This window comes from Plasmodium knowlesi, assembly GCF_000006355.2.
Source record: "Plasmodium knowlesi strain H genome assembly, chromosome: 4".
NCBI classification, from domain to species: Eukaryota; Apicomplexa; class Aconoidasida; order Haemosporida; family Plasmodiidae; genus Plasmodium; species Plasmodium knowlesi.
In genome coordinates, this window is record NC_011905.2 from 478402 (window position 1) to 503756 (window position 25355).

General features: G+C 41.4%; 6 protein-coding genes across 6 annotated transcripts; 4 read left to right on the top strand and 2 right to left on the bottom strand.

Annotated features, from left to right (window-relative positions):
- Positions 1 to 481: 481 nt before the first annotated feature.
- On the top strand, positions 482 to 7443 carry PKNH_0411000 (conserved Plasmodium protein, unknown function; the record flags this gene model as incomplete). The annotated part of the gene is made up of 2 exons (XM_002257898.2): positions 482 to 7132; positions 7387 to 7443. The coding sequence occupies 2 exons, from the start codon at positions 482 to 484 to the stop codon at positions 7441 to 7443; spliced, it is 6708 nt and encodes a 2235-aa protein (XP_002257934.2).
- A 456-nt stretch (positions 7444 to 7899) lies between these two features.
- On the bottom strand, positions 7900 to 8849 carry PKNH_0411100 (60S ribosomal protein L37ae, putative; the record flags this gene model as incomplete). The annotated part of the gene is made up of 3 exons (XM_002257899.1): positions 7900 to 8058; positions 8249 to 8359; positions 8829 to 8849. 3 exons carry the CDS (start codon positions 8847 to 8849, stop codon positions 7900 to 7902), a joined length of 291 nt encoding a protein of 96 aa, XP_002257935.1.
- Positions 8850 to 10628: 1779 nt separating this feature from the next.
- On the bottom strand, positions 10629 to 10877 carry PKNH_0411200 (Sec61-gamma subunit of protein translocation, putative; the record flags this gene model as incomplete). The annotated part of the gene is made up of 1 exon (XM_002257900.1): positions 10629 to 10877. The coding sequence occupies one exon, from the start codon at positions 10875 to 10877 to the stop codon at positions 10629 to 10631; it is 249 nt and encodes an 82-aa protein (XP_002257936.1).
- A 3789-nt stretch (positions 10878 to 14666) lies between these two features.
- On the top strand, positions 14667 to 16383 carry PKNH_0411300 (ATP-dependent RNA helicase UAP56, putative; the record flags this gene model as incomplete). Its single annotated transcript, XM_002257901.1, has 2 exons — positions 14667 to 14952; positions 15251 to 16383. 2 exons carry the CDS (start codon positions 14667 to 14669, stop codon positions 16381 to 16383), a joined length of 1419 nt encoding a protein of 472 aa, XP_002257937.1.
- A 1967-nt stretch (positions 16384 to 18350) lies between these two features.
- Positions 18351 to 19937, top strand: PKNH_0411400 (RING zinc finger protein, putative; the record flags this gene model as incomplete). The annotated part of the gene is made up of 1 exon (XM_002257902.1): positions 18351 to 19937. One exon carries the CDS (start codon positions 18351 to 18353, stop codon positions 19935 to 19937), a length of 1587 nt encoding a protein of 528 aa, XP_002257938.1.
- Positions 19938 to 21080: 1143 nt separating this feature from the next.
- PKNH_0411500 (transporter, putative) lies at positions 21081 to 25235 on the top strand (the record flags this gene model as incomplete). Its single annotated transcript, XM_002257903.1, has 8 exons — positions 21081 to 22830; positions 22932 to 23052; positions 23173 to 23255; positions 23395 to 23519; positions 23666 to 23987; positions 24225 to 24433; positions 24641 to 24934; positions 25065 to 25235. The coding sequence occupies 8 exons, from the start codon at positions 21081 to 21083 to the stop codon at positions 25233 to 25235; spliced, it is 3075 nt and encodes a 1024-aa protein (XP_002257939.1).
- Positions 25236 to 25355: the final 120 nt, after the last annotated feature.

Consider the following 25355-nt stretch of genomic DNA (forward strand, 5'->3'; position numbering starts at 1 on the left):
TCGTTTCCCGTGGGAGAGTTTAAGTAAAGCAAACAAGAAGGAAAAACAGGCTTCTCGAAGAGGAACACCTACGCATATTGTGCCGGCGTATATAATTCTAAGTGGTCTCGTGAGCAAGACCCCTTAAGCACATTTTGTTTCCACCACCCTGGGTTGAGAAGTTCTGTTGCAATATTTTTCATTTTTTTTTTTCTTCACTTTTGGCATTCCTCCAAAATTATTTGGTGGAGATTAACGTTACCAGGTGGGGGTCCGTAGGACAAGATAAAACAGCCCAGTGGGGATTTTACATCTGTCCCTAGTGGGATCAAATCCGTGCAGGTGAACCCCCTCCACACACGCACACACGCAAACACATACACATAGTAACACACACATACACGCAGTAGCACACACATACACACAGTAACACACACATACACGCAGTAGCACACTCCTATCGTACCCCTTTACGATAGCACAAAGTTAATGTCACATCGAAATGTCCAAAGAAGGCGAAAACAGATACGAGCAGAATGAAGAAACGGAGGAGGAGAGTCTGAAGGGGGGAGGTCCCCCCCGGAAGAATAAAGGTAGTTCGGCGGGTTCAGAATATTCAGAAGATGATGATGTAGGGGGAAGCGAGGAGGGAGGTATGGATGGAAATTTGGAGGGGGAGGACGACGATGATAACGATTATGATGATGACGATGACGGGTTGGACGAGGCGGAAGAAGACGGAATCAACGAACGAATCAACGAACGAATCAACGGACGAAACCTAGAAAGCGAAAAAGTGGAAGAAGACATCTTCAACGAAAATAACCTGTTGCACGCAATAAAAACGAGAGAAGTACTAGAGCAGGAAATTCTAGTACTCTTTAGCAATATGCTAAAAAAAGAGGTCGTGTTAAACAAGGATATAAAGAGTACAAGTCGGGAAGAGGTATCGGCGTACAAAGGAGACCATGTGGATGATGACGATGACGAACAGACACTGGATAAGAATGAAAAGGGAGGTGCAAACAGAAAGAAAGAAACAGAAAAAAAAACAAATTTCAAGATAAAGAATAAAGAGCTATACAATTATATATACAGTAAGATGAATTTAAGTGCTACGGAAGGAACAGAAAAAAAGAGGGAAGATAAAGGTGCGGAAGGTAAGGTTATCGAGTCGAGTCTCTCAAGAAAAGAAGGACACGGTAGTAGCAGTAGCCGTAGTAGTAGCAGCGGTAGCAGCAGGCGAAGTGGTAAGGACAATCACAGCCACAGCCACAGCCACAGCCACAGTCACACCCACAGTCACAGTCGCAAGGAACTGGAAAAAAGTAATCGTTTTAGAAAAATTAGTAACATCGAGCAAGTAGAAAAAGAACACTACATCTTGGATAACAACGTGGTGAATATACTGAACGACATCAACACCTACTTGAGAAGGGAAAGAGAGTACCTCAACCGGAAGTTTGGAAATCATGTGGACTCCACCTTTAAGAACCCAATGTATGTAACCCTCTATATATATAACAACCAGATTCTGAAGGACATAATTCTACAGATGATTAACATTGTTAAGAACGAATTCGATAGCTCCATCTATAGAGACATAGATGAAACTATGTTGGCTAGAAATATTTTCATCTTGATCAATCATCTTACTTCTCGACCAAGCAAGGAGTGGTTCGATTATTGGAACAAGCATATGCCCACGTTTAACAACAAGAGGAACGAATTCAATGTATACAATTACCTACAAATTGAGAAAAACGAAAAAAAAATATTCTCGGGGGTCCTAAAGAATGATATTTACTTCAAGGAGCTACAGAAACGCTCAAATATCATTGAGCAGTATCAAAATGGTCTCCAAAGTTTGAAGTGCCTTTTGTCAAGTAGAAATTTTCTTATTCTCCTAAACGAGTTTAGGTACAACTGTCAACTCTTCATCGATGCTGATTATCGGGGCATTGAGGAGAACGAGAAGGTTCTTGAGATGCAGCGGAGGGACGCGCAGCTGATTGAGGAGAAGAGTCGTCTGAAGGAGGAGCTGCAGTTCTGTCGGGAGCGTCTGAAGGGTGCAGCTAGCGATGAACAGGAAGGAGAAGGTGGAGATGATAGTGCAGAAGGTCGTGGAGATGATGGCGGTGGAGGCGATGGCAACTTGGTCGACGGTGTCAGTGGTGGTGACAAACAGAATAGTGACGATGGTAGCGGTGAGGAAGCTAACCACGAGGAGGATGCCACCATACCGAAAAAGACAAACAAACTGTTGCGGAACAAAATGAACAACCTGAAGAAACGAATCGATGAAATCAACGAGGAGCTACTGGAAGTGGCTGACTTCTTCCTTGAGGACAAGAAGAAGAGAGAGAAGTTGGTGCAGGAATATAAGGAAAACGTTTACTTGGTGCGAAACATACTAACGCAGGTCCTGGGTATTAGAAACCCCAGAAGAAGCAACGCCATCAACTCCAACAACGTGCATTACGTGATATTACAGAACGTGTTGGATAGTCACAGCGCTCTCACACTAATCATCGAAGAGATGAGGCATTTATTCGACAGAGAGTTGAAGAAATATGACAGCGAGAAGAATATCCACATACCCTACTTGAGACAAAACACCATGAAGGAAATATGGGATTACGTGAGACTCTTCTACAACGTTGTGTGCTACATCGATCCGATCGATTTGGTCAGGTCGCTAACGCATCAAGCGCCGGCGGGACGTGGGAGCACTGATAAAATAGGCGCTGATAGAAGGGGTGATAAAAGTGATGGTAGAATTGGCGGCAGGAACAGCGCAAAAAGCGGCACTGCAAGAAGTCGCCTCTCTTCGAAAAACGCGCCCGCTCCAATCGCAACAAAGAGAGCTAGCCTGCTAAACCCCAGGAAAAACAACCAAATGATAATGCACCTGTCCAGGATAAACCCACTACTAGCCAAATCTAAAGTTAGGAAGCCAAATGAAGAAAAACACATGAAAAAAAAAAAAAAAAAATTCATAGAGAGAAAAAATTTAATAGACCATTATGAAAATTTCTCCTTCGAAGATTTATCCTTCGACATATTCGAAGAGAAGAAGGAGGGCGGGTCTTTCCTCAAAGGAAATATCCTCGATACATTCGACCACAGCAACTTGTATCGAGTGCAAGAATTCTTAAACAACATTATAGGAATAAATGAAGAGTTTGAGAATGTCTACGAGGGAAGTAGTCACGACGGCAGGGTACACGGAGACGATGATGGTTTCCATTATTCACTCAAGGTTTTTCTAAATATTTGTATCAAAGATTTAAGGAGGTGTATAGTAGAATATTACAACCATCAATGGGACATAAAAATTATTCTTAATATACACGCCTGGATCGTTACATATTACACGAATTTTTATCTCTATGAGAATAGGAAGCGACTGAACAATTGCCGAATGGGAAAAGGGGCTTCCGCTAGGTATTCATCAAGTAGCCATTTTTATGGTGGAGACGAAGAACCAATGAAAGAAGGAAAAGATAAAGAAGATGAAAATTCTCTATTCATATCTAGAATTCAAATGGTTCTAGGAATGCAAGCTTATATAGGAGATAACAGTATCCATTCTGAATTCCTGTGTGATACTTTCCAAAGGTTGATAAGGGAAGAAAAAATGAAAAAAAATAGTAGCAAAATAATATTATGTTGTTTGAGGTGTCTACATGCAGATCTAAGTTTAGTAGACCTACATGCTCTGTCCACTGATGACAATGTGAAGTCCATTTGTAAGTCTTCCTTAGATAATTTTTTGAGAAGAAATATTCTAAATAGCTTAAGTTGGATTTTAAAAAATTTCAAGCTGATCAGTCACGACAGGAGCATCTTCACCTATGCTCTTAAATGCGCCCTGATGATAATCGAGTTGCTTGAAAAGTTAGGTGGAAGTACATACATCCTCAAGGGAGAAAAAAAAATATACGATGAAGACGAGGAGGATGACGAATTCTACAACACGGATGGAAGTGATAACCATTATGGTGACTCCATGAAACATGGTAGAAACGTCAACAGAGACTACGATGCAGAAGCAATTCAAAGGGTTAGTGTTATGGATCTAATAGAAGAAATTTACAGCGGAAAAATTGTAAATACATGTATGCACATCATAGAAGATTACAAAAGAAATAGCATTCAAATAAATCACTTAATAATTACCTACTTTGAATTTCTACTGAAATTTAAAAATAATGAATACAATTTTTTACTTTTCTTCGACATGAAATATTTTATTATTTTCATGGATGTAATAAATGATCAAGAGAGTTATACAAACCCTAGGTATCACTGGATTGCTTGTTTTTTTGAAAATATAGTTGCTTGCTTTTTTAAATTATGGAGTACTAATTACTTTCTACCGCTGGAACTCTTTTTTAGCAAAGCCATAAATAGAAGCCTCTTCAGTTTGTTAAGCGAGAAATATATGTTGTCCATTTTTAGCAACTACAGTGAAGGGAATGACCACTTCGTATTTGAGGAACTCAACAAAGGGAATCACATAAATGATATTTTTATGGAGATGAATAGCCGCAAGAGGTTAGAAGCATTGGAATGGTCATCTGAGGATGTGGAGAGTTTGAAGGTGTACTTTAAGCAGTTCAAACACATGCACAATTTCTTGCCCTTCATTAGTGAGATGCTTAACAAATCACCCAACAGCGTCAAGAACCAACTTATCTTTCTGAATTATATGGATCGAAGGGGAAATGTGATCGAAGACGACGTGGAGTACGACATATCTGATTCTTCCGATAGTTGTGGGGCTGCGACAGACGATGGGACAGACGGAGAAACGGGTGATCGAATGAGAGGCGGAACGCAGGTGGACACTGAAACCGGAAAGGGGGTAGACACGGAGGCAGATACAGAAGCGGAGTCTACAACCCCCAGAAGCGCATGTCGCGCTGCTACACACGAACAGAGGAAGGTAAAGCAACCCCTACTCTACACCGTGTACAAGCTGAAGAAGCTGAATCAAATGCAGGAGAAGGAGACAAATCTGACTTACAGTGGAATAAACTGCAATGTAGATACTGTCTTGGAAGAAGTTATATCTAATTTGAAATCCCTTTACGAATTAAAGAAGTTATCGAAAAATAAAATTTTCACCTATAGAGCTCTCCTATTTGATATTCCACTGAGCATTTCATCGGAGTTGCTCGAACATAACAGCTTTAAAAAGCTACTCACCTTGATTGGGTTCGTGTATAAAGAAAATAGCGACGAGTGGGTTCTAAATGAACACTTAGATGTAGACATTTTCAGGAGTATTGTTGAAAAATGCGAGGAGTTGTTTCCCCTGCCTTGGGAGGAACTACGGGACAGATTGCACGCCCCTCAGAGGGATAAGGTTTTCCATGGGGGCGATCTGAGTCATGATGATCAAGGAAGTGACAATGACGATTCGGGAAAGAAACACAAAGAAAAGGGTGGCACGGTACACATGACATCTGACAGGGTACCTGACATGACAGCGGATCACAGCGACGAGCAGCTGCATCTGCTTGAACCCCCCAAACTCAAAGGAACATTCGTCCTTCTCAAACTAATGTATGACTTGTTCATATCGAATGAAGACGACTTCAGAATTTTCTTCAACGATTTGGTGAACATGATTAGGGACAAAACTAGTTCCATTTTCTATAGCAGAAACACAGAGGAAGACATAAAAGAAAGGAAGAACCTGTACACAGAAAATGACACATCTGCTGCCTCAACAGCTAGCCAAAAAAAAGATCCTAATTTAGAAAATTACACAATTTTTCTAGAACCCAAAGATAGACAGATTCTGAAAAGTTGTCAGGAAAAAAAAGTCCTTTCAGAGTTGCTACAATATCTCTGGGTGTACATCTCCAAATCGGAGCAGCTCATCATTTCCAAACACATAAAGGAAAATAAATTTTGTGAACGGTTCAGGGTGGTTAACAATTACAAGACATTGGGGGTACAGGAAATTGAAAATATCATACATCAAAAGCAGACTGAAATAGATGAGAAGAAAAAACAAAAGAAGGAAACGAAACCGACGTCACAACAGAAGTTCTTTTTTATAAAATGTGTTTGTGAGTACCTGCACCGAGTGTATGTTCCTCCAAATACGGGTCCCATCAGCACAGGTCGAAACTGCCCTCTGAATGAGACATACTTCGGTGGAGACAAACTCCTCACCTGTATTTATGAGAAACTGAATTCTTGGAATGCCAAACGGAGCAAAAAAAATGATGAAACACAGTGCTTCACCTTAGCTGCGATGGATTTACTAAGCTACATTGAAAAACCATCGGAGGTCAACCCAGGAGTTACCATCACCACTGGCACGACTGTAACGCCTCCCCCTCAGAGCGCTGACCCGAATTCTTTCCTTCCGTTAGTTCAAAACATTTGTTCTTCTTTGAAAGCGTCGAAGGAAGAAGACAAGATGTTAAAATGGCACCCACAGCAGGTACAGAGGAAGTGGCTGAAAATTATGTTGAAGTTATTTTATAACGTGCTCTACGATAGTGAGTACAATACCGTGGGAAAACTCTTCCTTGAATATAAAAATATTAAGGACATCCTTAAGGACAAGTCACTAGACTTTTTGTCTCCGCAAGGGGGGGAGGCAGAAGTAGTGGTCGGCGTACAGATAAACACAGTTACAAATGCACACGGGTTGTACAGTGGCATCGAGGAACTGCAGAAGGAAGATCCTTCGCAGCCATTCACCGAAGAAATGTATTTGGAGAGAACGCAGTACGAGGTACACACCGAAGAGGCTCCTTCGAAAAGAACCTCGCGACCAAAAGGTGCAACCACTGATCAGAACAAAACAGATGCAGCCCAGAGTAAACTCCCCACAGATCCGAAAAAAACCGACGCCATTGTGAGCGAATCCCACGTCAGGGAAAACCCCCTCAAACCGATTGCCCCCCATAAAAGAAAACTGGGTGATATATATGCACAGGATTATTCTGAATTCTTCAAAAAGAGGAAATTGCAAAATGCATACATCAACATGTACAGGAAGAATCGGAAGAGCATCATCGATTCGCTTCTTAAGAACAATAATATCGCTCAGTACAACGAGAGTGATATTATCAACAGGGTCAAGCAGGTTTTCATAAAGGCTCGACAGATGGCTTCAACAGGGGTAATACACACAAGAGTTTGTGTGCACATCTGTGTGTGTTTACAGATGGAGGGTGTGTCTTTGCGATGTTACACCTACCAGTTTGACTCCTTCCTTCTCCTGCCCCACTATTACTGCACCTTTTAAAAAAGGGGCAAAGCCAAAAAAACCGAGAGAACCTTCCACGGGGCTGCATCCATCAATGCGCTTTTATCGCGGATCTACAAAAAAAACATGCCCCCGTATTTTCACTGCTTATTTCTCCCCTTCTGCAGGATCTTCGCAACCGATGGAAATCTCGCGAGGACGTGAAGAGGATACTCCTACTCTAAGAACCATAGGATGCGTACCCGCAGAGGGAAAAATGGGAAGACCTGCACCCCTTTTTTTCCATGGGGAAGAACAACCCTTTTGCACTTTCAACGGAATAAAGCATTCCCACATAGCCCCCCTTTGCAAAAAGGAACATTTTTCTTTTTCTTTTTTTCCATCACTCAAAATAATAAACTCAACATTCGCGTTTTAAAAGGTTCTTTTTTTTTTTACATAAATGGCTTGTACACAAAAGTGATTAAAAAAAAAAAAAAAAAAAAAAAAAAAAATACACCATGCAGGTGAAAAACTGACCCGATCGAATTGGACCATTGCGCGTGCGTCTTAAAGGTTAGGTGAGAGTTCGCTACTCCGTGTATTGGAAAAGGAGCACTAATCTGTCGTCGAGTGGAATAATCCACTTCTTTCCCCTTTCCGGATTAAATTTCATCATTGTATGCGCAAATGGAATCTCCTTACGACTTCTGTGCCTCTTCCTTTTGCTTTCTCAGCCTAATGATGGTTGACTTGGCTGCAACCGCTGCGGGGGTGGTTAAACTCCAGGCTCCTCCGCACACCTTTCTTTTGCATTTCTTGCATTGCCATATGCCTACACAGGTTCTTTTGGTTGCCGTCTGCAATGGATGAAAAGATCAGTGATGGATTAGTCTCAGTTAGGAAACGACACAGAGGGGGTACATGTATACACTACACCCCCACAGGAGGAAGGAACAACTCTTTCCATCCCCCGCCTTTTCTCATCATTCCAAATGCCACGCCTTAACAACCTCCACGAAGCTTTTCTCTTTCTATCTCTATTCTTACCTTTCCACAGAAGCTGCACATATACTTGGCATGTTGCATAAGTTCTATTTTCTTGATTTGCTTACGGAGGGAAGATCCATACCTCGTTCCGTACTTTCCCGTTAAGCCGACCTAAGAGGAGGGAAAAAATAAAGTATGAGCAAAAAAATATATCGGGGGTTGGAAAATACGATTGGTACGTTTTAAGGGGGTGGCAATTGCTCCAGTGGATATGGAAGCCCACACTGAAATGGGTGAGATTATTCCTCCACCTGGTACCTTCACAAACAGGTGAGTACAGTGGAAGAGAAGCGTGAAGAATTGTTGAAAAAAATGATGCCCTCCCCCCCCCATTGTCCACCAACAGTACGCCACACAACAACATAATGTAGTTGATCATCACATTGGAGTTGCCACTACCCCACTAACACATAAGAAATGATGTCATGGGAGGCTTCTCCTCGTTACAGAAACCATTTAAGAAGCGCCCATTAATCCTTCTTTCCACTTGCCTACCACATCATGCAAAGAAGTGGGCATACTTCTAATTTGATTGCCCCCCTTTTCTTTTTTTCATATTCATGCTTTCTCCTTTTCTTACCTTTTTCGTTCTTCGCGACATTTTTTATATTGAAACAAAATGGAGGGTTAAAAAATGGGAAAAAAATTATTCTTCGCTTTTTTTTCTTTTTTTTTTTTTAATTTCTTCTATAAATCCAAATTGTGGAAAAAGAAAAGAAAAAAAGAATCAACTTAATTGTTTGATTTTTTTTTTTTTTTTTATTTTACTTCATTTATTTTATTTATTTATTATTTTTTTTTTTTTTTTTGCATATAAAGGATACACGTATTCACTTTACTTTCATCGCAAACGTTTTGGTTTTCCTATCGCCCAGCGCAACAACTTCTGGTGATTATAAATGCCCAAAATGGAGGTGGAGAAGAAAAACGGGGATTTTACTGATTCCCCAGCGCGTTTTAAAAAAGAGGACTCAATCTCAGCGGGGCGCACCCAAACTTCAACCTTACTGAAAGAATACGCTGACGGGGTGAGAAGAAAAAAGGGGGAAAAAAAAAAAAAAACCACTTTACCCTCTCCCAGTCTCGGAGGGGGGGGGGAAAGGAAAACGCCCTTTTCTTGCTTTGCCCCGCCAGGATGGGAAAAGTAAATTGCCCCTCCCTTTCTGCTTAGCTTTAATTCAGTGCTTCTGTGCGCACTTTAAAAAAAAAAAAAAAAAAAGGCCTGGATATATGGTATGCCCACCGGGGTTGTGCATTTGTACGTACAGATAGAGAGGCATATATGTTTAAAAAGGTGCGAATTTAAAAAAAAAAAAAAATAAAATAACCCACTGAGGAAAATAATGGGCAAAGCCCAAATTTCCCGCTCCTCAATAAAATATAGGCGTGGTATATCAACGCGGAGTGCGCACCATTTTCGAAGGCCCCTTCAACTTATCATTACTTTTTATGTAACTTTTTTGCGAAATAATATTGTGATGACTGGAGAGCGTCTCCACATATTATATCAGTTATTCTATGGAGTTATAAAAAACCGTTTTTTTTTTTTTTCAATCCCCTAGTGGAGATCACCTTGGCTGTTTTTCACCCGCATATCGTTACCACTTGACAAAAATTAGAAATTTTTTTTAGCGCAATTTCCCCCCCTCATTAATGTTCAGCCCAAAGCAACTGTGGCAGTAATAGTCGAAGCAGCGGCAGGATGCACAAGGATGGTGCAACGTCTACTCATGTGCTACACTTTTTTTTTTTTTTTTTATTTCCTTTTTATGTTAACTCTTTCAGTTGGAAAAAAAAAAAAAAAGGGGCAATAAACCGTTGGTCTACGCACATATACACAGGTGCTTTTTCACACATGCTACCGTTCACAGCAAGATTTCCATTCACGTTGCGGCAGTTACTCTATATCCCGCTTGCCAGTGGGGAGAGTGACCGCCCAGATATGCAAGGGCACGCCTGCAACAAAAATACATTTAATTATTATTCAGGGGAAACTTAAAAAAAAAGGCAAAAAAAAAAGGAAAAAAAAAAAGGCAAAAAAAAAGGCAAAAAAAAAAAGGAAAAAAAATACACTTCCTTAACATCACATATGCATCATCACATTCCTCCAGGCCGGACGATGAAGTCGCGCGTCTGTTTTTTTTTTGTGCGTCCTCACAGAGGTTCTCCCCATGTATTCCTCTGTGTCGCCAACTGCTCCTCTAATTTCTCCATCCGATGGAGAATACAACTGTTTCTTCCTTTCCCCATGAGTCACATAGAAGAAAGGGGGATTTATCCGCTACTGAGCAAAAGTTGGAAATGGGCCTCTGGGGGTGGCCAGTCCTGTCCTGCGTCCTCCCGAAAGGCCCGCTGAAAAGATCTACTCACAAAAATTCCCTTAGTATGAACCCACGAAAATGTTATTTATCGGAATGAATACAAGCTTGATAGTGTATCCAATAAATCCCATGATGAGAAAACCAAAAGAGCAGGCATACACAATGTTCGTGTATTCCTTCTTGTTCGGCTTGGTGCACTTCCTTATTAACCTAACACTGTCATGGACGAAAGTTTGTATGCCACTGATGATGCACCCGATGGGGTGGTTTTCATCAACCATAAATTCGGGGAGCTTTCCTTCGAACATGGTGACTGGTGCTATCGATATAAATATGGGCGAGTGGAGATGGTCTGGTCAAACAATGGGTAATCTTCTCGATTATCTCGTCTCTGTAAAAGATGGATGAATGGGAATAAAACAACATGATAAGAGTTCGCAATTGCGCAAATTAAAAGTGGTATATGGGAGGATACACAGCCTGGGACGTGAAGCGCTTTTCCCGAGCTGTGTGTTTTTCCTCTTTTCGTGCTTTTTCTTTTCCAATTTTTACGATACTTTTATTTCACACTGAGTCAAAGTTGCCTATTTTGCAATCGTGTTTTTTTTTTTTTTTTCTTTTCTTTTATTTTTCCTCTTCCGATGAGCAATCCTGTTATAACTTGTTTTTTCCCTTTATGGAAAATAAAAAAAAAAATAAAATAACGATAAATCAGATCATGCAATTTGGGGGACCAAAGGGTAAAAAAAAAAAAAAGAAAGGAAATAAAAATGTGAATTTTTTTTTTTTCATAACAACTTGTCAACAAATAAGTCCAACCGGGAAACGCGTCGGATGGTCACTTCTGATGAGGTGAACTTGCGAAGATTGTAAAAAAAAAAAAAAAAAAAAAAAAAAGGCACCAAGTGAACGATCGAACGATCGAACAGTCGAACAAACGAGTAAACAAATAAACAAATAAACGACAAAAAAAAAAAAAAAAAAAAAAAAAAGGCAAAGGGGAACGAAAAGTGATAAAACTGACTGAGGGACGGAAACGTGTTCACGCTATTTTTTTCCTCCTCTTCCTTTAAGGCTGTTTTTACGAGCTGCTCATCTCGGGGAAAGCAAAACAGAAAAAAAAAAAAAAAAAAAAAAAAAAAAAAAAAAATTCCAATATATGGGTTAAGTGCCACCTTTTCATATGACATTACTATACGTATGCATCGCATAAGTGTATATATGCCGAGGAGATATGCCAATTGTTGGAAAGGCACAACTGTAAATTTCCCTTTTTTCACACCTTGCAAAAATTTTATCAAACTAAGTAAAAAGGAAATCACCCTTTTGATGGACTACTTGGAGTTAACCAGAAATTGATCAACCGTACACAAAAAAAAATAAATAAAAAATAAATAAATACATAAAATAATAAAATAATGAAATGGGTTATAAGAGGGGGCCAACTGGATGGGGAAAAAGTAAAATTTTTTTTTTTTTTTTTTTTTTTGTTCATATATACTTTTAGCTAACTGGCGGGGACTGTACATACAAGTGGGCCTTTTTCTTTTCTGTATTGTTATCCCCCGATGTGATGATTTTTCAGCTACCTTTTTGTTGAAGCGAAGTTTGATCGGGTTGTCTTACGGAGCGGTTTACATGCCGCGTATGCTTTTCAGGGTCGCTACACTCTGCGTCATTCCCTATGCGTCTACTTAGGGGAGGTATATATATATATATCACCAAGTTAACCCAATGTTGTACCAACAGTTTATGTTCCCATCCCCGAATTATCGGGTACACGTAAAAGGGATGAAGTAAAGTTGGCAGAGAAGACACACCCTTTTTTATATATATGTAAACGTCTCACTGAGGTGAAGAAATTTTCTTCTTTCTCGTTCGATAGCACCAGAGAGTGTCATCACATTTTTCATCAAACACGATTTCATATAATCTTTCGTGATATTTTCATATGTGTGCGTGGTGGTACTAGCTGTATACTGTACCAGTGGAGAGGAAGAAAAGTTCAACTTTGTTTTCTCTCTGCCTATCCTACCTGCCGTCATGCAAAAGTTGCAATTACCATTGGATTTACACGAATGACCTTTTCTCCTATGCTCATATGGGGGTTGATAATTTTTACCACAAGAACGTTTTATTCATTCACACGAGGGGAAAGCAAAAAAAAAAAAAAAAAAAAAAAAAAAATTGTTGTCAATCGAGGATTTCTTTTCCATATTATCAGGTTGTTGTGTTGTCCTTCGCTCGAGTGAGCATTTTCCTAGACATCAGTTTGTTAAAATATGTACGTCTTAGTAGTGTGTATTTTCATACAGATGGTGACATATCGCATGTGTTTTAAAACCATATAGGAGAATATTCTCCGCCTCTGGGACTTTACCCCCATTTGGTAGACTCCTCTGATCCGCATTTTACATTAAAAAGTTCGCTCATAAAAGGCTAGTCATGGATGCATTTACCTCCTCCAAATGGGTACACTTTGGGGGAGAAAAAAAAAAAAAAAAATCCAATTCCAACGAGGGGGGGGTTATTCACACCATTCTGTAGGAAAACACCGATAAGGAGTTTCTTGTTGGAAAATACACGGGCCTATTTCACTCGGTGTGGATAGCCCAAAGTAGTTACATATATATATAGGAGTCCCCACCCCCCTTCCACCGTGGGGATGATTCATAAGAAGGGTAGTGGCAACAACTGTTGGATCCCACACCGAGCACACTTCTCCCAGAAGATGTGTTTTTTTTTTTTTTTTTTTTTATTTCCTCCTTCGATTGCACAAGTAGGAAACTGCAATAAACTGTCATACGCAACTGTGCATCTTTGCGCCCCTCAACTTGGCGCAATAGGTCATAGAGGGGCGTACCCACATGCACGTAAATAATTATTTCCAACGAGGTGTCGTAAAAATGGGCAATTGTGGAGTTGCATTGGGGGGGCAATTTGTGGTAATTTCTCTTAAATTGTTCCTTGCTCTTTTTTTTCCACCCCTGCACTGACACATAAAAAGCATACGCTTTCACCCCTCTGTATGCGCCTCCTGGGCATACGTGCAGCATACACGGTGGAATATGTCCCTTCCCAGGGGGCGGCTAGCGACATACCCCCCCACACCTCAATAGGTAAAAAAGGATATAGTATTATATACTTAAATGTGTTGGTATGCATATATAACTTTGCATTCTTTTCACCTTCCCACAGATGGTTAATGCATACTTGCCCTAGGCGGAGAAAGTATGCCCTTTTCTCATCACCTCCGGAGAAAAAAAAAAAAAAAAAAAAAGAAAAATGGAAAAAAAATTATAAAATGTAAAAAAAGGCGAAATGGCCAACATAACCAAAGTTTAACCAACACTTGCAGAAGGGAAAAAACTATGCGGGCGAATAAAATGGCAATAGAAGAAAACGGGAAAAAAAAAAAAAAAAAAAAAAGAAGAAAAGAAACTAATGGCCAAGTGAACAAACGACCGTGCAGGCCAAATAGTCAAACGGAAAAAAAAAAAAAAAAAAAAAATTGTAAAACAAAAAAGGGCGAAACTCAAATTACCAATTTTAAAAACGAAAACATACAAAACGAAAGGAATAAAAAAGCAAGCGAGAAACAATTCGCCAAATTCACCAATGAACGAAAAGTATGTTAACCTATTTAGCGAGGCCACAAGGAGATATATATCAATCGCAGGCAGTCACGAAGAAAATGAATGAGTGATTTAAACAAACAGCCTATTTGCAAAGCTACAAAAAACAAAAGGAGAAAAAAAAAAAAAAAAAAAAAGAACATTTAATTCATCTTTGTACGCTATATATAGAGGGCAAGTGTCATCCGTTTTTTGCAAATTGTGAGGAAACCATATATTTTTAAAATCATATTTACGTGAGCGAGTTGGTAAAAGCGCCATTCGCCATACGGATTTCCTCCATCCCAAAAAGTCCCTCCCTTTTTGTTAACCCTTTTTTTAAACTCCTTCTTTTCTCCTTGCGCAAACCCCCTCCCTCGCCTATCGCACTTGCACCTCCGCCCCTTGTGCAGTTATCTCTACAATACGTCGTTTGCTCCGCGTAGTTTCCAGCTCGGTAACTCCACTGACAAAAAACACCACATGGCCACCATGGACCACAGCGTGCAGGACGAACTTGTGGATTACGAAGATGACGAAAACATATTAGATGCCAAGGATGTCAAGGGCAATTTGGACAACAGTCTTTTAAACAACAACAACAAGGGGGTGAATGAAAATGGCGCCATGCGAGGCAGCTATGCCACGGTGCACACGGGAGGTTTTAAGGATTTTTTTTTGAAGCCGGAGTTGCTTAGGGCCATAAGCGAGAGCGGCTTCGAGCACCCTTCGGAGGTGCAGCAGGAAACCATCCCCGCGGCCATCACGGGTAATTCTTAGCAGCAAAGAGCATCTCGACGCTTAAGCCAAGGGTGCAACCATCACCTAGGCAACTTCGTCCATATTGCAACTTCGTTCATATTGCAACTTCGTTCATATTGCAACTTTGTTCATATTGCAACTTTGTTCATATTGCAACTTTGTTCATATTGCAACTTCGTTCATATTGCAACTTCGTTCATATTGCAACTTCGTTCATATTACAACCTGGCCCATATTGCAACTTCGTTCATATTACAACCTGGCCCATATTGCAACTCCGCCCATTTTTCCCCTTCCCCACACAGGTACCGACATCCTCTGCCAGGCGAAAAGTGGAATGGGTAAAACAGCCGTGTTTGTACTGTCCATCCTGCAGCAGCTGGAAACGAACGACGAAAAGGATATAAAGGATGAGAAGGAAATGAACAGCAGCACCAGCAACAACATCGGAGGAGGCCTAACGAACGGAGATGGCGCGTCCAAAAATAAATTCGTCAGATGCCTCGGATTGGCACACACAAGAGAATTAGCTTATCAAATCAAAAACGAATTCGATCGATTTAGTAAATACCTAAAAGGAGTCCGATGTGAAGTGGTCTATGGAGGAATTTCAATGAGCAAGCATATAAAAATGTTTAAGGAAGAAAGCATTCCCCATATTATTATAGGAACCCCAGGACGTATCCTGGCACTTATAAGAGAAAAATATTTATTAACAGACAAAATACAACATTTTGTTCTGGATGAGTGTGATAAGTGTCTGGAAAAGCTGGACATGAGGAGTGATGTGCAGAAAATTTTTATTTCTACTCCTTTAAAGAAACAGGTTATGTTTTTCTCTGCTACTATGGCAAAAGAAATGAGAGATGTATGTAAAAAATTTTTACAAAACCCCGTGGAAATTTTTATTGATGATGAAGCCAAGTTGAAGCTGCACGGATTGCTACAACACTATGTGAAGTTACAAGAAAAGGACAAGACGAGAAAACTAATTGAAATTTTAGACGCCTTAGAATTTAACCAAGTTATTATTTTTGTAAAATCTGTCACAAGGGCTATCACCTTGGATAAATTGCTGACCGAATGCAACTTCCCTTCCATTGCCATCCATGGTGGCCTTGATCAACAGGAGAGAATTGAACGATACGATAAGTTTAAAAAGTTTGAAAATCGAATCTTAGTCTCCACTGATTTGTTTGGAAGAGGTATTGACATTGAGAGGATAAACATTGTCATTAATTATGACATGCCTGAAAATTCAGACTCTTATCTTCACAGAGTTGGTCGAGCTGGTCGATTTGGTACCAAGGGACTCGCCGTTACGTTCGTTTCTTCTCAAGAGGATACTTTAGCATTGAATGAGGTCCAGACCCGTTTTGAAGTTGCCATTTCGGAAATGCCAAACAAGATCGACTGTAATGAGTATATCAACCAGTAAGAGGAAGGTGTGGCGAGAAGCAGCCCGTGGGTGTGTGTGTGTGTGTTTTTTTTTTTTTTTTTTTTTTTTTTTCTTTCATTTGGTTTGCCGGAAGATGAGCATGGTGTGAAAACACAACGCCAAGCAACGTCGAAGCAACTGTGAATATATTTATATATTAAGCTATCACCATGTGCCCAACTGCGCCCATGTGTTATGTGTCCGTCGCGTACACGTACTTCTACCCCACCCCTTTTACGTATTCACGAGCATACGCAAAAAATGCATTTAAAAAAAAAAACAAAACAACTTTTGCAAATTCAATTTTGAAAAAACATTTTAAAAAGAGCCCCAGACGGGGGCACCATTCGACAACTGTGTATACCTTCCTACGATGTTTGCCCGACCAGGGCAACTAGCCATTTGACGGCTAAAGAAAAAAAAAAAAAAAAAAAAAAAAAAAAAAAAAAAAAAAAAAAAACTTGCCAAAACAGCGCAAAATTGCCCCCAAATCGCCTGAACAGTTCAGGTAAAAAAACAGTGCCCACCGCGCAACTGTGTGCGTGGTCCACTTTTAACACCGAACAATTACTTACCTCCATTTGGAGCGTCGATGCACGCGGGACTGTTTAGCTTTCGAGAGAAGTCTCTTTATTCAACATTTTTTCATCTGCATATGGTTATTCCTTTTTTGCCCATTTTGATGTCGTGTACACCTGGTGCTGCATACCACGGGGCTAAACAGCTCAGCCGCTTCGAGCGAACAATTGGCGACAGGCTTGGGCGGACATTCCCTCTGTGGCCATTTCCGTTCTTCCCATCATTCCGAAAACTTCTGCTTTTCCCGTCAATCCAGAGATTTCTGCTTTTTTGGTCATCCCAATTTTTTCGCATTTTCAAAACGTCACTTAACTACAAGCCCGCTTGAACCTTTACAAGTGCATATGCCGGAAAAAAAAAAAACAAAAAAAAAAAAAAAAAAACGCATCGCCCGAGTTGCAATATGCTGAGCTAAAACGTCTCCATCATAGCCGTCTCTGCCGCATTTCTGCAAACTTCCTTTTTCCTCGCAATCATTCCTTTCACACGTGCGTCATTTTTTACTCCATTTTTCTTACCCTTCTGCTTCAATTATGCTGCGCTTTCTGCTTTCCCCGTACAACGCCTTTTTCGTATAATCCGTGCCGCATTTTTTTCGTTTCATTTTGCATATCCCTTTCTGTCCCCCTTTTTTTCCCCTTTTTTCCTACATAAATATATATATATATATATATATATATATATATATATATTTTTGTCGCCCTGCAGCTTCGCAGGTTCGGCTCTGCGCCTCCCCCCCCGTGTAATGGCCATCACTTCTTATAGAGAAGTGAGCGTGGAGGGCTTACCCCGTTGCAGCAAATGTATCGTTGAGCGGTCATGCCACTTGGCTTCCGAGAGGTGAAGCCCAGTTGAGCAAAGGCGCCAATGGGACTAACACAGCCTTATTGGTGTTTTCGTCCATTTTTTTTTTTTTAATCCCCCATTTGGATTGGTATCCCTGAATATACACATTTCTCCACTTATTCCCCTCTTCCCGCGCCTCAGTTGTGACATACCTGATTAGTGAGTTTTCCCAGTTGCACATCCAAAATATTTTTTGCTGGCTCTCGTTTCTTACATTTGTGTAATTGAGAAAAATTGTTATAGCCCATTTGGTTGGAGCGTGGTTTTGTCTGTCCCCACATCTGCGATAAACCCGTCGGTGGAACTCCCGTGGGAACTTTCTGAGATAAGTTGTAAGCCCACGTTGTGAACCTGAAGGAAGGTTTAACTTTCGTGCCCTTTGGTGATTACCTATTGCATACCGTTTCCAGTGAAGCAGTCGGATCGGCATTGTCGCCACCCTCACTCGTAGCAGCACCAGCAGTAGTAGCTTATTTTTCGCAGAAGGCGTTCCTATCAGCTTCCCCCCCTCCCCACATACACACACTGACACCGTAGCAAGGATGAAGTTCGGAAAGAACATACGGAGGGAGATGCAGAACCACCCGGGGATGCACTACCTCGGTTACAAAGGACTAAAAAAGCTAATCAAACAAATTAGAGAAAATCGGATGGAAGGAGAGTACACCAAAAGGAAGCAACTGAATGACCAGTTCGAACAATTATTACATTCAGATTTGGAAAATATTGAAAGGACATTTAGGAAATTATTTTCTGAAATAAATGGCATGAAGAATGAAATTGAGAAGAAATTTGCTTCGCGCATTTTCAACAGTGAAGAGTTAAAAGTGAATAAAAAAATTTGCTCGTTTGATAATCTACTGGAGATGTTAAAGGAGGGGGGAGTGGTGTCTGAGGAGGTGCTGGACTTTTGCATCCGATTGAGTTTGCTCTCGAACAAGTGTAAAGTTATCCGTACGTACGTGGTATACAATTATGTGGGGCTGGTGAAGATTCTAAAGAAGAGGCGGAAGCGGTGCGGAATCGATGGACAGGGGCTTTCCCCGCTGGATCACCTTACCTCCACATCAGACTGGAGATCAGACTGGAGATCAGATTGGACATCAGATGGGGCGTCAGACCTCACAGCAAAGGCCATGTCAACAAGCACATCCAGCACCATGAGCAATACGGTGGCAGACGCAGTGGGTAACATTGTGGGCACCTACTCATGGTGCCTCTCCGATGAGCTTCCCCAACTAATCACTTCTGTGAATATCATCTCAGATGAGTTCATGGAGCAGCTGTGTAACTCTGGCGTGAGGTCGGAGAAGTACACATGCCCAATCTGCTTGTGTCTGATTCACGATCCCGTAACTTTAAATTCTTGCTTCCACTCCTTCTGCTGGAACTGTCTAGCCACAGCCATCCAAAACTACTCCATCGATAAATGCCCCTCGTGCAGAACAAAAATTGTCTACGATCGGGATTCTTTCAAAATAGATGGTATTTTGAGCCAGTTTTTGAAGAAGCACTTTGTGAGCGAGTCAGCTGTGGAGTGGGACCGCAACACATCTAAGGATATTCCATCTGGTCAAGACGAGACATACGAAGAAGGACCAGAACGAGATGCATACATCACTCAATGTGTCTTTCAAAATGAAGAGGAAATCGTGCATGCAAAGAAAAAAAGGCTAATCGAGAGATGTAGGAAGAATGGAATCGATACGCAAATGTGGACATGTGACCCAGCGAATGCAGTGAAAAGAAATGCACTTCCCGGGAGATCCTTCGCTGAACAGGATATCGCTGAACAGGATATGGCTGCTGAGGATATGGCTGCCCCTATTTTACCGAACGACAGAGAAGACAAACCTGATGAGGCTAGAGAGCATTTCTTCCCGTGGCACTCCCTCCCCGATGAAGGCGAAACGGATCCCTGGGCAAATTTTGATGAGTACCTGACCGTTTTGAATAGCGTCGATAAGAATGTGATGGAGGACAAGGGGCGGGAGAGTGACTGTTGCAGTGATGAATGTCGGGAAAGCGCTTTCCCCCAGTCGGACACGACAAAGTTGGGGCTCAAGGGGGGTACCCCGGATGCATCATACCGTCTGGTCAGCGACGTCATTAGCTACACCTTTAGTTAATCCCGCATGCCCGCAACAGCCATAAAGTGTGTAATTTTTTATGCGATTTTTTATGTGCCTAGTTATCTGATTAATTATCTGATTAATTATCTGATTAGTTATCCGATTTGTTATATGCCTAGTTGCGTGACTGTTCATGTGCCCGCCTTTCGGCAGGTTATTAACCCCCTCCTTTCCCGGGAGAAAACTTTTAATTTTTTCCAAACATCTCCTCAAACGTTTGTTCATTCGGGCTGAAGTGAGTTGCCTGTGAAGTAGGCGCAGTGCGCTTTGGCTATTCATTTTAAAAAGAAAGCGTGCCGCGCAAGTTCTTGGGAAGTGGCGTGAAACTTCCACAGACTTAACCTCCTTGGGTAAACAAACATCCCTTTTTTTTTTTTTTTTAATTTACAACAGGCAGTTGGTTAACTTTGGGAACCATGCGAAGCGTTCAGGGGTACTTCTCCCCCCCCCCCCCTTTTTTCCCATTTAGGGGAGAATACAACTAGAGGGAACAAGAGGGTCGGTTGGTTAGTGCACCACTCAAAGAATAAAATGACTGAAGGGGGGGAGAGGTACCCGTAAGGGGCAACTGGGTTAATTCTGGGGGAAGGAAAAAAGGTGAACGGGTTTATCGGAGATGCAACAGATCGATCGCTCTCCTACTCTCTCGTTCTTGCGTTCTTTCGTTTGTTCACTTTTTTTTTTCTTCTTTTTTTACTATTCTCCGTAGTTTCCAGTAACCGGTTTCCTGTAACCAGTTTCCAGTAACCGGTTTCCAGTTTCCAGTTTCCAGTAACCGGTTTCCAGTTTCCAGTTTCCAGTAACCGGTTTCCAGTTTCCAGTTTCCAGTTTCCAGTTTACAGTTTACAGTTTACAGTTCCCCTTTTCGTTGTTCGCACCGAGACTGCGTGGGCAAACGGTCAAATGGGCACACACAAGTGCTTTTACACCCGTGTGTATTTCCCCCCGGAGAGTCTAACGGGACGGGCGAGCAGACCCTTTTGGCAGCGCGCCGCATAGCTCCTCCTTCATCAGAGGAGCTAGCTAGAAGGGGGAGATCTTCCGCGTTGAGAATTTCTCCAGCATGAAGCATCCACTTTTGGGGATTGTACTTGAACCGTTTTCCACTTCAACCCATTACCATCACCAAAGCCTGAAGATATGTTCTCCAAAGTTAAGTCCAGTTTCAGCAGAAGCAGTAATGACCTGTCCGAGGGGGAGGACAGAAATGGAGATGGTTTGGGGAATCCGGAAAAGATAACTATGAAGAAAGTGCGGGTCGTGCTATACGACGAGGCGATAACATATAGCGAAAATAACACCTACTACAAAATGTCTAACGTATACAACTGCAACAATATGGATTCCTACATCGATTATGTGAAGAGGTCGAACTACACGAGGAGTTATGAACAGGAGATGATTTACAACGAGGCCCTCAGCCTGTACAACAACCGAAACAAGTACATTCGGAAGAAGTATCAAAATAACTTTTACGTTAATATAAAAAGGAACTTGCGGCGGGGGAGGTACTTCGGAGATGACAACGACGATCTACAGGGGGTAGAGGCGGGTACAGAGAATAACCTAAAGGGAACGCCCCAACCTATGGATTACACACATGAAAGGAACCTGAACGAGTACCTCTACCGGGAAAAGAAAAAAGAGCAAGCAATTCTGTTTAGGAAAAAGTACATGAAGTTGTTTGCAGAGGGGAGATTCAGTGGAAAGGGGCCCAAAGACGCACAACACAGGAGAAAAATTCTCCTGGAAGGATTAACCAACAACAACATTACAGTAGGTACAGTAAAAAAAAATGACAGCTTGTTTTCTCAAAAGGGAACAGACAGTGGTCTTCCCGTACCAGCCCCTGTAGATATTTCTCCCGGGGGAAATAGATCCAAAACAAATATATTAAGCGATTTGCGGGATCTAAATAGCATGAGTGATTCAAGCAATTTGTTAGAAGAAGAGGAAGAAACTAACTTTCTAGAACAACTAATTAAATTAAGGTATACCCCAGAGTATATATCTCAATTAAGTGATTTATTTGAAAACCCAAGGACATTGAAGAAAGCTAATATTAAAGTGTTGAAATGGTTGGATTATCAATTAAGTAAAGGATACTGGTTGGAAAGGCTTTCCTTATTCCTTCTCGGTTTAACCATAGCCATTGGCGTTGGGAATATAGAAACTTTTTGGTCATTGATGTCTACCTGGCATGGAGTTATATTTGTTCTCCCATATATTATATGTTATTGTTTTGTTTCTCATCCTATCCTTACATTCGAGTTGTACGTAGGACAGCTGATTCGGACATCGTCTCCCTTTATCTTCTATAGACTACTAAAACAGTGCGCATCTGTTGGATTCCTAATGGTTCTAACGTGTCTCATAAATGGCTACATAAATACTTACAGAACCGCTGCAGAGTATTTCATCTATTTAATTAATTCATTTAAGAAGGATCTTCCATGGAAGCTAAGCAACAGCGAAATAAATTTCTGTACTAGTATTAGAAATGATTTCATAAAATGCCATAAGTACAGACCACTCTGCTTTTACTCTAAATCCATTTCCTCCTGTGTCCCAAACAGTTTAGGAAAAGCCTTCCTAATATATCAGAACAAATTTTTTCCACACAACTTTTTTTATGATAGATTACTTCACATTAATAGTAGTGAGAATTTCGCCCATATATTTTCTGATGGAATATCATACATCGATAAGGATACTTTTATCTTTCTTTTTGTGTGTAACTTTTTTGTTACAATTTTTCAGCTTCTGGGATTAACGAACTTTGCCTTTTCCTCTGCCCTTGTTCTACTACTCATCGGATTTCTCTCCATCACGCAATTCGCCACCATGTTCAACTTGACGAGCGCCACGCAGGCCTACGTTTACGTTCTCAGTAAGTTACGAGATGGAGACAACTAACCATTATTGATACCACATGTGTTCTTCACAATATCAACTCTGTCTTTTTCGTCACTCCCCCCCCCCTCCATGTAGAGTCCTGGAAGTTCTCCTATCTGTACACCTACTCCTCCATCTGGTCCCAGTGCGTTTCCTTCTCGCTGTACGAGCTGTCTATCGGGATGGGCATCTACGCCTCCCTCGCGACGAAAACCAGGTAAAGGTGGAATGAAATTACTCCTCTGGGTATATAATCCCCTCGTATGCGAAGTTACAAAAAACTTCTCACCTCCAACATCCCTTTTACACACTTCTTTACCACCTCCACCCTCTGCAGAATCGGAACCAACTTGGCCTTCGACGGATATGCCATCACCACGTGGAATTCCATCATCTCCTCCCTCATGTTCTTCTCAGCAGGTAACTTGGGGAGGAGCGCAAAAGGAGACCCTTTTCAACAGAGGCGATATTGCTCCATGCCATATGTTAATCACCACGTGAAATGTCTTCTTCCCGTTGTTCGACATCCCGCTTAATATTCTGCTTACCTCCCCCACAGTTTCTGTCATCGGCTTCATCGCAAACAGCATCAACACCAACTTCGTGGACATGCTGGAATTTTCGAGGAAGGATTGCTCCTTTATTCTCTTCCCCGTGGGGTTTACGTACCTGCAGAAGATGGAGGTAAAAAAAAAAAAAATAGACCAGGGGATAATCATCTGATCCTTTTTAAGGGTGCAAAATAAGTTGTGCCCATTCACTTAGATGTACCTCTTATGTGCATCTGTTTCCATTTAGGTGTTCTTTCCATCTATTCCTCGTCCACGCAGAAAACCCTGTGCATGCTGTACTACGGGTCTTACACCATCCTGTCATGTGCCTCGCTAGCTATACAGTGTGAAGTCCTAGTGATGACAATACGAAACTTCAAATTTTCCAAGAACATTCAGAAGCGAACCATCATTTTAACTCTCTCCTTGTTCTTCTTCTTGTCTTCTTTCTTCATCTCCAACAAGGATACAAAAAACATCCTATGGTTTTTGTCCCTTACTATATCGGAAAATGCCCGAGTCTTCGTCTCTCTCTTAATATGCATCATTCTCGGTTGGCTCTACAACATCGACTTTCAGTGTCGCCATCTAACCAGGAAGAGTAAAATACGAAAAAAGGGGGGAAAAAAAAAAAAAAAATCGTTAAACACCGTTAAACCCCGTTAAGCACGAAAGAGAGGGAAAACATCACTTGATGAATTCTCCACAAAGATTTCATATAGGAGAGTAGTTATATACCTCCTGCAGCCACAAATGGAGAGACGCATAAATAAACCATCACTCATTAACTCGTCCAACTTCACCTCGTCCCTCCCCCCTCCAACAAACATCCCGACAGGCGTACTCTCATTCAACTTGACCTACTGGACATTGAATTTATCCATCAGCATCCTCTTTAACTACCTCCCCTACCATGTGTACGTACTGTACATTGTGAGGGTAGGAATATTCGCCATAAGTACCCTGGTTGCCATGTGCGTCTTCAAGAAGGAAATAAATACGAAGAAGGGGAAGAAGAAGAAAGAGTTGAACAATCTTACTTACAAGGTACGAAAAAAAAAAAAAAAAAAAAAAAAAAAAAAAAAAAATGAAGAAAAGAAAAAGTGAGAAAGGGAGCGGGGAAACACACATATAAGATCATTCCCTTCCCGTGCGGATGTTACTAATTGTCCCCAAGCCGCATGCTATAGTCGTCATCGTTGTGCTCTTCCTCTTTTTTTTTTTTTATTTCATCACCTTGTATCCTCCCCACAGGAAATTCTGTACATCCTCTACATCGGGAACATCGAACAACTACGGAAGGAGCTACAACGAATCATTAGCGGGAATGTGTTCATGGGGAGTATTTCTATGGCTTGGTCTGTGTGCATAAAGTACATCGGGACGTCCATTTTGCTTTCTGCCTTTATTGAATTTGCCGACGGGGTGTTCTATAGCAACGAGTTGAAGGAGAAGATGAAGCTCATTCCCCAGGGGTGGGTTATCTTTGCCATTCTCTTCTGGGTGTTCACATTGCTTCTATTGGTCCTCTTCCCGCTGTTTGTCACGGTAATTTTCTCTGGAAGACAATGCCGCGGTGTACCGATCCTGCGACTAGCTCATATGCGCTAAGATGGCGAACCTGTCAATATATAGTGCAATATCTTTCACGTATGGTACCCTCCACCCACTTATGCAGGCTTTCGAAAAGTGGTGCGCCCATGAGGAATGCTTCGCGGATTTTTCTCTGCTGCCCTCGAAGCCCCTCAGGGAGATCCACAACTTCAGTATCCTCTCCTACTTCTGGGAATTTACTGGCACGGAAACAAAAAAAAGGAAGAGGCACTCCCCGATGGTTGCCATGGAGTAGCGGCGATGTGTGCGTCTATAAATGGCCCATCCTAACTGGCGCATGTGAACACCAATCGAAGGAACATCAATTGGGGGATTCACCTCCCAGTGCAGCTAGTGAATAATGAAACGCATGTGA